General features: G+C 45.5%; 1 protein-coding gene across 11 annotated transcripts in view; it reads left to right on the top strand.

Annotated features, from left to right (window-relative positions):
* Positions 1-13,636, top strand: part of NUMA1 (nuclear mitotic apparatus protein 1) — a 443,588-nt gene that overhangs the window by 266,110 nt on the left and 163,842 nt on the right. For all 11 annotated transcript variants that reach the window (XM_069203745.1, XM_069203747.1, XM_069203751.1 and 8 more), the window contains one exon: positions 2,444-2,674. In XM_069203745.1, coding sequence (XP_069059846.1) covers positions 2,444-2,674 — 231 coding nt within the window. The remainder of the gene's footprint in view (positions 1-2,443; positions 2,675-13,636) is intronic.

Genomic DNA, 13,636 nt, shown 5'->3' with positions numbered 1-13,636 from the left:
CTTGCTGTCTTTAACAAGGTATTCAAGAGAGGCACGTTTTTGCCCAAGATGAACACTGCCACTACTGCAGTAATACCAAAGACACAGCCACCGTCATCCTCCTGTTCGGACTACTGTCCATTCTCACTTATCAACAGGAAGCTTAAGATCTTTGCTACTATCCTGGCTACTCATCTCAAGCATATCCTCAACCCGCTTATACACCCCGTCAGTGTGGTTTAATGCAAACCCGGAGGATGCAGTGTTTTCTGGCGGCTCCATGTTTTTGGCTCATCCTCATCTGCTCGCACCCTGATTGGCATTGCTTCTCGTTGACATTGAGATTTTTTTTTTATAAGGTCGACTGGACCTACTTGGCGCGCGAACTGACGCAAACTGGCTTTGGACCCTGTTTCTGAAGGTTCATCCACATGCTGTATGCCAACCCCACAGCTAAAGTCAAGATGAATGGAGTGATCTCTGACTTTCCCATTAGGAGAGGGACGCAACAGGGCCTCCCACCTCTCTTCCCTCCTTTTCATGTTGGTTATTGAAGCACTCTCAAGCCTCCTCCATTGCGACGTCTGGGAGTGGGGATAGAGATGGGACAAGGGGCACGATGACCGCATCGCACTACTGAGCTTATCAGCATGGCTCCTGAAGGCATAGAATTTAGAAATCTAAGTCTTCTAGAATGTGCAACAGAAGTCCGGAGAGAAACACGAAGACCAAGTGCAAAAAGATAATACACATCAAAGTCGGAAAGGTTTGTGAAGTGATGCAAAAAACAGGTCTGTTCAACAACATGGCACCGCTGTCATCTGATACTGAACACATTTTCTAGACAGCAATTTAACCTCCTCATTGAAAATTCATCTGGGGCACATAGGCAGAAGTCTCTTCACTGCACGATTGATCAAAAGGTTGATAGAAGTTTTTAGAGATTAGCCCCACCAAGAGCAGCACCAACACCCATGTGGAGGCTCAATGAGGTGTTAACACAGCTGATGAGAGAACCCTAGGCCTCACAAGACAGAAGATACATGTGTGCCGCTATAGCCAGCCCTTCTTATTGGAATGAGGTCCTTAAGCAGGATAAGAAAGCTACAAGAGCTCACTACTCAAGAGCCTTACTAGCAAATACTCAAGGACAAGGTGGTCATGCAAACCAGCTCTCACTTCCTGCGAAACGTCGTATTGTAGTTTCACACAAAACTGACCAATCAAATGCTAGGCTTCTTTCAGTAACAGAAAACTCAAGCCGAAAGAGCTTTGCACACACTGGACGTGCCTGGAGAGGACAAAACCAATCTGCGAAAGGAAGCCAGTTCTTTGCATCCTTTGCAGGGAAGACTGAGGATTCACAAATTTCAAAAGGTACAGTTGCAAAAAGGGTAGGCCAGAACATTCATATATGCCACAAGAAAGCAGGCATGCAACTTGAACAAGGCCCTGTGCACACTCCACAAGGAAGAGAGCCACCCAGCCTTCCTAGCTAAAGTCCCATTAAGGTACATATGTCTGATGCCCACTTGATCATCAATCCATAAGTTCACAAAACACTACTGCTTAGACTATCAGGTGAATAGGGAATCACAAGTGGAACAAAAAATACTAAAACATTTGTTTGCAAATTCCAACTCGTTTCAAACTTAAACACCTTTGGCAGCCAATGACACCACTACAGAATGAATGTACAGCATGTGATTCCAGCAAGGATGGACTCAGCAAAACAAAATGATTACTTACTTGTAAAAGTAGTTTTGCAGCTTGAAGAATTTTCTAGATTCACATGGGACCCACACCCTCCCCAGGAAACAAGATGACCAAGGCAAACAATTATGAGAGAAATTGACAAACCTTAAAAAATAATTAAATACAAAATAAAAAAAGTGAAAATTAGGTCCCTAATGGTGGAAATAAATCTGATGTTGGCGACCATGTACAAGGACTTCCGGGGTGAACATCTTAGGTCACAAAAGGACAGACAGGGCACCAAATGTAACAGATGCTGATGCCCTACACAAAAAAGAGAATCAGAGGATTGAGAAGAGAGTTCTAGACCCAACCACTAGAATAATGTACACGGTGTGAGTGCAAAAAACTAACGCTGCTAAACTGCTCATACCAGTAAGTAACTATTTCAATTATTTTTTTTATAGCTAAAATTAATGTCTCTTAAGTCTCTCAATTTGCCTTCAAAAGATTTTGAAAAATTGTAATGTAGGAGAGTTCCTGTTTAAAATGTTACTACCTGAGGCTGGGTGTAACTTTCCATTTTATTCTTTTATGATTGTCAGAAATTGGAATATTGTGTCTCTGGATAAATGATGCTGACTGTACTAAATGATTAGTATTAGGCACATGCACATTCTTTTCATGCCAATGTACTTGAGTGATGTATGTGTGAGACTATTGCGTAAAATTACATTCTCCTAACATGTTTTTAACATTAAATCCTCAGTTTGAAAAGGCAAAACTTCATTATGATGCAAAGAAGCAACAAATACACGAACTAAGTGATGAACTGCAGTCGAAGGAGAATGTGCGGGAGCAGCTACAGCAAGAGAATGTTGAACTCAATTCTCAATTAGAGCACATTAACAAAGAACTGCAGTTCACTCGTTTGCAATTTAAGGATGCTGAACAAACCTGCAAAAATCTCACCAGTCAGGTTTGCAGCTTGGAAGCGCAGGTAAAAACTGTTACATCCCTAGTATCATTGGTCTGCTCTGCATTTTTTTTTTTTTTTTTTTTTTTTACTTTCAGTTTGGAACTGATGACAATCTGAAGTAGAACAGACAAACACTGTCACAGGTGACTGCTTCTTTTGCTTCAGATCTCTCCCTCGTTTAAACTACAGCACAAGCGTTGGTGCTCCCTTTTAAGACAGTTCAATGGCTGTCAGAACTACAAAGCAATTGCACCAAAACCACCTATACTCAAAGTGAATACATCTACTATTTTGTATTGTAATACAGTTCAGTTTTTATGCTATTAATTGGTTCATAAATGCTAAAATGTTGTTTGTTTCAAAGCTTGTAACATGCTAATCAAATCATTCTAAGGCAATGTCACGGGATAATTTGAATACATTCATTTTTTGACTAAAGCTAAAATGTTCACACAGTAAAACGAATTTGAATGGATACTTCTACCTGCAGACTATACACCATTTGATTATGCTAGGAGCCAGACTGGATCCAGAACATTTTTAATAGTTCTCGTGCATCGGAAGGTGGGTTGGACTCCACTTTGGCATAGATTGCCACATGGATGTAATGTCAGTTGTGCCACATAATGTGCCCTGATGTCAGTTCCCTTATAGTGGTATCCTGATGTCCGTTCTATTTTTCAACACCCTTCAACGCTGCTCATGAGCTGATCACCTTTCCTCACAAAAATCATTTATTTTACAGTGCAGTGCTTACCGGCATCTTCTCCCTATCCCAAAACACAAAAATCAGGGTTGAAACCCTTCCACTTATGCAATTGATAGATGTGAACATCGACCCCTACTAGATCGGATTGTGGTGTTTGAGGCTGAAGCAGAATTCCAGTTCCTGGAACATGTGTGGCGTAATGCCCCCTAAGACGATTGAGGAGCAGAAGGATACACAATTTATGGCACACACTTTGAGAGCTAGGCACAGCGACGTTGCTACTTTGTCAGGTTGCACATTGCACTGGTCTCAACCTTGAAAGTCATCAAAAGAGAAGGAAAACAAATAAGATGGACAACTCATTAACCAGATGCTTTTCCTGATACAGGGGTAGTCCTACCTACCATTCACCACCTCCAGTAGAGTCCTTCTCAGACCTGGAGATGGCAGACCCAATGCGTAGGAAAGAACCTTACCCTGCTCCAACCTCTTCCTCATTGCGGACCCCTGTTCAGACTCCTATTTGGGGCCCAGCCTACCCGAAATTGCGGTTGCAAAACTGCACAATTAATACACGCCATGATGGCACTGCTTGTGCTTGCTCCTCGTTTTCTTTGGTATGTTTATGCTACCCATGGATCCATTCAGAGGCCACCGTTGGGGTACAGCTGGCACCACTCAACCCCAGACCTCTGCCACAGGGTGATCTTCCTGTGGCAGTTGTGACCACACCAATGCCTAGAACCCTACAGGTTCCTTCAGCACCAACTCCAGTAGGGACGATCTCCCATGCCTCTTTAAGGCCCTTACCTTCAAATGAAGGGTGTTTAAGTTCACACTGGAAGAGAGGTACGATGACTGGTTGAAGAGGCCAGGCACAAAGAAGCAACCCAATCTGGCCATGTGCCAAGATGAGAATACTGACAAATAATGAACAGATAAAAAAAAATAAAGGCCATGGGTGAAACTGTTTACTGCGAGCATGGTGCAGCAACCCGTGAATGCCACACTCTTCTTGGCAATTTCATGGCTCTCCCCTCTTTTGTGGTAAGGTGGAGTAGTCCCAGGATTAATATGATTTTGGCAATGTCTACCAAGTCAGACATCCACAGGTAGTGTAGTGTTGCAGGGCTACTTGAAGGGGGCAGTCCTTTAGTCAGCACCAACCACCCCAGCAAGTCCAACAATGTAGGAAAGTGCCCCTTTTGAACATGGTCACCCCTACTTTTTGCCTGGTATTCAATGCAATTTTGACGGAAAGTGCACTGGGTTCCTGCTAACTGGGCCCCCGTGTGCCAAATCTTTTTTGAAACTGTACAATTGTTACACAAATGGCAATTCTTTTGTGCACCTACCCCCACAACCCCCCCCCCCACCTCTCATGGCCCCCCCACCTTTAAATCCCTAGGCGACAGTACCCCTGGTACCTAGGTAGCACCCCTCATCTAGCACACATGGACTGCCATTGCAGGCTGTAGTGTCTTGAGGCAGCTAAAAGCAAAAACACATGGCACACAACCTGTGCACCATGTCCCCAAACACTGCATGCAATATATGCAAGTCACCGCTACCGCAGGCATTCCAAACTTATGGCAGGGTGCATTATATTGCATATGATATTATATTGCATGTGAGGACATATCTGCATGAGCCGATCTGCCCCTGCTCTCTTTGTAGATTCTCAGACATAGCGAGTGAGCAGGGAAGCCGTTTTGAAGTACAGTACCTATGCTGGACACTGTTCAATACAAGTTCCCCAGATACATGATGGGTTCAGTGAAAATAGGGATGTTTGGTATCAAACATTTCCTGTTAATAAGCCCTCACCAATGCCACTGATGGATTTATTAGCACATGAACCCAGAGGGCACTCTGGAATTTCCCTCTCAAAACCTACCAACTACCCGCACTGAGAATGACCAGTTCTAGCCAGTCTGCCACCACCAGACACCTCCTTGGGTGATGGCCTGTGCTCTCGGGCTGTCAATCACAAAGTCTGCTCTAGGAGAGGTGTTTTACAGGATGTCCTGCAAATTTGCATTACAAAGCAGGGGGCTTCAAAGAGGTCCATCGCTCTTGGTATGCAGATCTGGCTTCACTCACCGGAGAGATCCCAACCCCTGCCACAGGGCCCATTTGGCACTTGGACTGGCACGAAATTCTGTATTTAGACAGGTGTCCACCTCCTCAGGTCAATCCCACCCCTGAGGTGAGCTGCCTGAGGTGGACACAACTTTTAGAAATCTGCCATCTTGGTGTTGGCAGATGTAGGAACTCTGGGACAGGGTTATGCCCCCTTCCCGTAGAAAGTAGTTATATAGGGGGCGTGTGACCCCAGAGGCAAGTAGCCCATTCACTACTATTCCACACTCCCCAAAACTCCCCTATATGCCATATTGAGGGGAGCCCCTGGCATCAGAAAATCAGATTCCTGCCGAACTAAGGAGGACGACACTGAAATGCAAAGGAATAAGCAACTGACCTGGAACCAGCCCTGCCGGCCTGTCTGCTGCTTCTGCCGAATTGGGCCAAAGTCATCTTGTCCTGCAGATGTTGTCCAAAGCCTGGGAGGGCTTCCTGCCTTCAACAAAGACCCAGGAACTCCAGTGGAAGAGCGGAACTGCTTCTCCGCATTTTTGCAGGCACCCCAAAACAAACTGAAAGGACTCCGGACCGCCGAAAAAAACGACATCTGGAAGCACCACTGCACTCCTGCCACACAGCCCGAGTTGAAGTAGAGCAGTGGTGCCAGCGTGGTCCGCCAGCTCTCCTGAAATGAAGCCCACTGTGTACTTGCCCACTCTGGACCCCCAAGACGTCGCCTGCTGCCTCTACACAGGCTCTATAAACTGCGAGTGCTCTGGTGGAGAAAACCTGACGCCTCAAATAATCTCTGCACCGGTTACCCCTGGCCTGTGGAGAAGAGGACCTTAGGTGTCCCCCAGACATCTCAAGAACAGAACCCCCTTGTTGGTTCCTCATAACTGTACCCCAGTCCTCACCTACAGCATCATCTCACCCTGACCGAGCTCCACTGAGTAACATGAGGCACTCACCGCTGTACCTCACCACCTAGCTGCCGGAGCACCGCCCGTTGCGACCTGTTCGTGTGGTCCTGACCCATGCCCAGTACTTAAATAATGTCCAGGAGATTGGCCTCGGAAGTTGCTGTACTATACCTTAATGCAGTACTTGTTCTTGTCATAGGATAACATTGCCACTTCTAACAAATGCATTGTCGACTTTTCTAAACCTAGAAGTATTCTTCTTCGTAAACGTACTTACATGATCATAATGATTCTTGGGATTGCTAGAGCAATCCTATGTCCACTAGTAAGGGTAACCCCTGCATTCTTTGCACGATATATCTAATTTTGATATATCATATAAAGAGCTGACTTCATACAAACAGCCTAACCGTTTTTTTCTTGAGCAGTATAGAGACTGAGGCAAGCCCAAAGGCAACACGGCAAGCAACACTCCTTCACCTTGACCTCACCATTTGAAGTACAGCTTTCTTTCATTCTGCTGGCTTGGAAAGAATTTATGAAATGGAGGTGGCTGACACCATACAGCTCCAGTGACGTCATATCTGTGCTCAATCTGGCACTGGGGTGGATCCGGTGCCTCATTCCTGTCCAGGAGAGTGGTTACTAAATTTTCAGATTCAATCTGGTGCCTGGAGATGTTCAAAAGGCCAGAGAATATACAAGTAGTTTTCCCTAGAAAGATAATTACCAAAGGTATGTAACTATTTCCAGTAAGTCCTGTCTTACATCCAGTGCGCACACTGCAGTGCCTCACCGCTTTGAACTGAAGTGGAGGTAAACTCCAAGTACTTGTTTTGCTGTATCATAATGTAACCCTAATCATTCACTGAAAAAACAATCTTAAGTTACTCCAGTATTGGAACTTTCATAGATTCACATGCTTGAATCATTCCCCGTCGTCGAGATGGGAGTTCCCGGTACAAATGAACACAAGTAGTGTTGAAATATATTAACAAAAGGGCCCTAGGCCTCTTCAAGTTAACAGTCTATCAGTCATTTTTAGGAAAAGGACCAAACTTGAGCATCCACCAATCATACACCACCCTCTAGAATCCTCCTGAGAGAAGCTCCAGCACCTCAGATTTTTCTACCGCACGTCGTGCTAGGGAGTCTCCTCTGAGCTCTGCTCTTTCTTCACACCTTTTGGATTAGCTTCAACATATTTTTCTCTACGAAAAACTTCTTTGAACTGATTGGAATAACACCTTCAATATGTCTGACAAAGAGAAGAAGGGTTTATTCAGAAATTGCAAAACTTGTGGTAAGAAGAGACTACATTCTGAAGACTCATCAGGATTGTAAATACTGCTTCTATCCAGACCACTCAGCCAAGGACTGGAAGGTTTGTCGTACCTTTTCCTCTAAGACTCTTAAGGATAGAGAAGGCAGATTATTGATTTGGCTGCAAAAACTTAAATACAGAGAGAATCCAGTTTCTGACTCTGATAGTGATGACTCTTCAATATCTAAAAAGTCATCAAAAAGGGTGAGATCAGACACAAGATCTCCCTCTCAACAATCGAGAAAAGCCCACGAAAAGACTGCCTCGGGATCTTACAATGGCCGCAGCCCATCTACTTCACCTCAAAAATCTTCCAGGAAAGGGGAGAGAGGTCATGCCAGCAGTTCTGAGAGGCATAAAAAGTCATCCTCTGTACCTCCAATCTGTGCCTTTCAAAAGGCCTTCATCTACTTCTACAAAAAAAGTTCAGTCGACGAGACCGTCGGTGAGTGCTTTCTCACCACCAACGACCTACACCCTTCCACCGCTGACAACAGTTCTGACGACGACATCGTCGACGAACGTCTACACCTCATCATCGTCGACGGCGGTTATGACTGTATCGGCTTTACCATCGTTGACGGCCTCGTCGACGGTAGACTCTTCGGTAAGGCTCTAATCGATCAAAATCTCCATGCGTTCGTCATAGGCGACTCAGTCGACGAAGACTGTCTGTGCCATCGACGAGGGAAAAACTTCAGAAAACACATGAAAGACTTACCCCAAAGCACACCTCACCTAGTATGTGACCTTTCTCATACCAGTGCACTTGTTAGAGGGAGATGAAGACTCGGACGACGAGGGACCATTTGGGGCAGCCCATAGCCCATCTCAATTAAACGTCAAATAGAAGGACGTAGACGAATTTGATGAAACCTATGACCCTCAATTCTATGGAGGAGAACAACAATATCAAGAAGGTGTGTACATTCCAACATCTTTACTATCTGACCTCCGAACAATGCTGGCTGATTCCAGCAGGCATTTTCCTCCTCAAGGGGAGCAACTTCCTCCATCGCCCTTCTCCGGGGTTACCACTCCACGTCAGAGACCAGCTTCTTTACCTCTAACAAATATGGCTACGCCGGATATGACCTTTCCTCAGGACACTGACATGTCGGAAGGTGATCACGAAGAAGGGGAGCTTCTTGAAACTCATTCCGAATGGGATGAATACATTATTCCTGCTCCGCCTCCTCCTTCCCAATCAAAGGTGGAGTCCCCTCCAGACGACATCGGAGGATTTCATAATCTCCTGGAAAAAGCAGCTAAGCATTTCGCTTTGCCAATGCCATCAAAACAGGCAGATTGTTTTCTTTATGATTTTAAAGAGCCGTTTCAAAAATCTGAGCTCTATTCCGCTGGTCAGCTACTTGTGGGAAGAGGGCCTAAAAGTGATGCACAATCCTGCTACTGTCACAGCAGTGCTGCCTCGTTTGGACAAAAAATGCAAGGCACCAGACGATGCCCCAGCATGTCTAATAGGTCATCCCCATCTGGACTCAGTGGTGGCTTAGGTGGCACGGAGGAAGTCCAAGAATCCGTCTGCTCCGATTTCTGCACCTCCAGACAAAGAAGGAAGATAGCTAGACAACATTGGGAAGAGGTTCTCCTCAATGGCTAGCCTAGTGAAAAGAGCTGCTAACTCACTGGCTGTGTTAGCCAGGTTCGATAGACAGCTATGGGCAGACATCACTCCCCATATTGACCAGTTGCCGGAGGACGGAAGATCAGAGGCAAGGAAGACGTTGCAAGAAGGTCCGCGCACGTCAGCGGAACTCAGACTGTGCAATGGGCATAACCACGATAGCATTTCGTCAGCTCGCAGGTGCGGCTGTACTTAGGAGACAGGGTTAGCTAAAGGCTACATCATTCCGGCCTGAGGTACAGAATAATATTTTAGACCTACCTTTCGATGGCCAGGCATTATTTGGTAAACATATTGACGAGGCTTTAGAATCTGTCAAATCTGACACTGATACGGCAAGATCATCAGGGACTCTCCAGTTTCGTAAGCCTTCCTTTCGAGCTAGAGGACGTGGACAACCTTCATATAGAGGAGGATATCAGCAGTATAGATATTCAACCTATCCTTCCTCATCTCACCAGTTCCATCAATATTACCCACAAAGGCAGCCACCGCAAGCAGCTTATGGTAGATCTGGCAATAGGGGGCACTCAACTCGCCCGCTAAAGACTCATCTCGTAGAGCCTGATACATCCGAGGTGCCGGCTACACCCAACTCCTCCTCTGGTTCTAGGCGGAAGGATATCCCTGTTCCTCAAGCAGTGGCAAGTCATCACATCAGTCAAGTGGGTCCTCCAATTAGTTAAACAGGGCCACACTCTGGAGTTTATCCAACTGCCTCCCTCCAATCCTCCTCGCAGGACTCCTTCAAGGTACCCAGAACAACTCAAGAGGGAGATCAACAAGATGCTCCTCAAAGGAGCTATAGAGAAGGTACCTCGGTCACAGCGAGGAAGAGGGTTTGATTCCAGGTTCTTTCTCATTCGCAAGAAGTGGAAAGATTGGAGGCGGATCCTCGACCTACAGGAACTAAACATCTACTTAAAAAAGCAGTTGTTCCGCATAAGCCTGCAGGATGTCCTCCTGCATCTGAACCAGGGAGATTTAATGTCTACACTAGACCTAAAAGACTCCTATTTCCACATTCCCATCCACCCTACCCACAGACAATACCTGAGATTCATGGTAGCCGGAAGCCATTTTCAATTTCGTGTCCTCCCTTTTGGCCTAAACTCAGCTCCCAGGATATTCACCAAATGCCTAGCGCCAATCGCAGCCTTCCTCAGGAGGAGGAAACACCAAATATTTCCATATCTCGACAATTGGCTGATAAAAGCAAGCACCTACGCAGGAGCGCGCAGATCAGCAAGAAGGTGCGTTTGCTTGCTAAGCAGTTTAGGCCTCACCTTCAATTGGGAGAAGTCCAAACCTCTGCCAGCACGCAGTATCACCTTTTTAGGGGCAAACCTGGGCACACAATCCACCATGGCGTGTCCCACAATAGAGAGGCAACAAAAGTTACTGACACTAGCAAAGTCAATACAGGGAAGAAGCTACGTTTCTGTCCGCCTGTTTAAATCCCTGTTGGGAATGATGTCATCATGCATACCTCTGGTTCCTCTCTGCAGACTAAAAATGCGACCGCTACAGGAACTCCTCAACCGTCAATGGCTCCAGGAAGCTTCGAAGATCAAATAAACATAACCCCAGCAATAGCCAAAGCCCTGACATGGTGGTCTCAGAAACATCAGCTGTCAGTCTGCCTTTCCTTTTTACATCGTCCAGCTCTGTGGACCATCACTACAGACGCATCTCTGGAGAGCAGTTTTGCAGGATCTTCAAGTAAGTGGCAAGTGGCCACAAGAGTTGAGAGCGATGCACATCAATCTACTAGAGCTCAGAGCAGTTTATCTCGCTATGTAGGCTTTTCTCCCAAAAATATCAGACGTAGTAATAAGAACAGACAACACCACTACGATGCATTACCTCAACAAACAAGGAGGCACGAGATCGCTCACCCTCTCCAAGGAAGCCCAAAGAATTTGGAATTGGGCCTCGCAGCAAGGCATCCCACTCACAGCTGTGCATTTGCCGGGGATAGAGAACGAGGTAGCGGACTCGCTCAGCAGGCAAAGATCGAGCTGCCACGAGTGGGAGCTGGACCAGTCCACAGTGGACTATATCTTTTCCCAGTGGGGAACACCAACAATAGACCTGTTTGCCAACAAGTGGAACTCCAAATGCTAGTACTTCGCAAGCTGGCATCCCCAAAAGGGATCTTGGGGGAATGCGTTTTCCCTAGTTTGGTCAGACATCTTTGCTTATGCCTTTCCTCCAGTTCCATTGATCCCAAGAGTCCTCACGAAGATGAAGGCAGAGCCATGCATTCTGATATTGATAGCTCTCTACTGGCCTCACCAACACTGGTTTGCGGAGCTGCTTCTTCTATCAATGAAGCCTCACATTCCACTGAAACAGTCTCCACAACTACTAACAATGAACAAAGGACAAATATCACACCCGGATCCTCAGTCGATGCGATTGTCAGCATGGCTCCTAGGCACAGGGAGTTTGCACATCTGAATATCCCACAGGAATGTAGGGACATTTTGTCCAGAGCTAGAGCGGATAGCACTAATAAGGCTTACTCTTGCAAATGGAAAAGATTTTGCTTCTGGTGTCATCAGCGGCAAATTGATCCACTATCCTCACCGCCGGAACAAATATTGCCATATTTATTGCACTTAGCGCAAGCAGGCCTGGCACATTCCTCCATAAAGGTACATCTGGTGGCAATAGCATCATACAGGGGTTGCTCAGACTTCACCCTCGCTGTACTCCTCTCGTTTAATCAAACGGTTTTTGAAAGGACTTTTCAGGGTCTTCCCCCATTCAGACCTCCTCCTCCCTCGTGGAACCTGAATATTGTTTTAGCACAGTTGATGAAGCATCTGTTTGAGCCAAATCATCGAGCCTCTCTGAAATTCCTGTCCTGGAATGTTGCTTTACTGGTCGCTCTCACATCAGCCAGACGTCGGTGAGGTACACCCCCTCTCCATACAAGAGCCGTTCTTACAGATTAAACAAGACAGACTACTGCTGCGCACAAACCCACATTTCATCCCGAAGGTCCCTTCGGACTTCCACATCAACGAGCCCTTCGTTTTCAAAACCTTTTTTCCACATCCTTCTACTCCTGCAGAAAGAGCATTACACTCCTTAGACGTTAGGAGATGTGTTCAATTCTACTTAGACAGAACTAAGTCCTTTCAACGCTCTAATCAATTGTTCGTAGCCTACAGTGCACCCAGACGAGGCCAACCACTCTCCAAGCAGAGTATATCCAGATGGATCACCTCAGCCATTCGATTCTGTCATCAAGCAGCGGGTAAACCTCTGCATTCATCATTCTACAAGGGCAGTTTCTTACTCAGCAGCGCTGTTTGCTGGGGTTTCCCTGCAAGACATTTGCAGAGCAGCAACGTGGAAGAGCTGTCATACATTTACAAGACATTACTGCTTGGAATCACTATCTCAAGGAGAGATAGCAGTGGGTCAAGCAGTCCTCAGGAGCCTCTTCAGGTGAAGGTGAGCCATCTTTCATCTCTCCATCCTAGATCAGGTATGCACATTGTTTGTCTCTTATGTAAGGCTACAGATTCAAGGCTTTTCATGTTTAAAAAAAAAAAAAGGAAATATAAAAAAGTGAACAGAAGTAAAGATGGGATTGACATATGGTATTTGTTTGAAGTATTCCTTGAGATAGATAAATATATATATATATATATATATATATATATATATATATACACACACGCACACACATGTTTTATATATTCAGGTGTTTTGTGACATACATAGTTACAAAGGTACAATGTGCATAAGTACTGCTCACTACTCTGATTCAAGCATGTGAATCTATGAAAGTTCCAATACTGGAGTAAGAAATTGAGTTAGTTACCTGTAACTGTAGTTCTCCAGTATTGGAACCTTTTCATAGATTCACATGTGGCCCACCCGCCTCCCCGGAGAAGCTCACTTTCACCCTCCTCTCTCTCTCTCTCTCTCTCTCTCTCTCTCTCTTTTCCTCTCTTTAATGCACTTGTGCTTGAAAAATCTGAGGGGCTGGAGCTTCTCTCAGGAGGATTCTAGATGGTGCTGTCGTCTGATTGGTGGATGCTCAAGTTTGGTCCTTTTCCTAAAAACGACTTTGATAGACTGTTAAATTGAAGAGGCCTAGGGCCCTTTTGTTAATATATTTCAACACTACTTGTGTAAATTTGTACCGGGGACTCCCATCTCGACGACGGGGAATGATTCAAGCATGTGAATCTATGAAAGATTCCAATACTGGAGAACTACAGTTACAGGTAAGTAACTAATTTTCATACACTTTGATCATGTGAAATAACCA

The sequence above is a fragment of the Pleurodeles waltl genome, chromosome 8, assembly GCF_031143425.1.
Source record: "Pleurodeles waltl isolate 20211129_DDA chromosome 8, aPleWal1.hap1.20221129, whole genome shotgun sequence".
Taxonomy (NCBI): Eukaryota; Metazoa; Chordata; class Amphibia; order Caudata; family Salamandridae; genus Pleurodeles; species Pleurodeles waltl.
The sequence above is the reverse complement of the archived record's forward strand: the minus strand, read 5'-3'. Positions and strand labels throughout refer to the sequence as shown.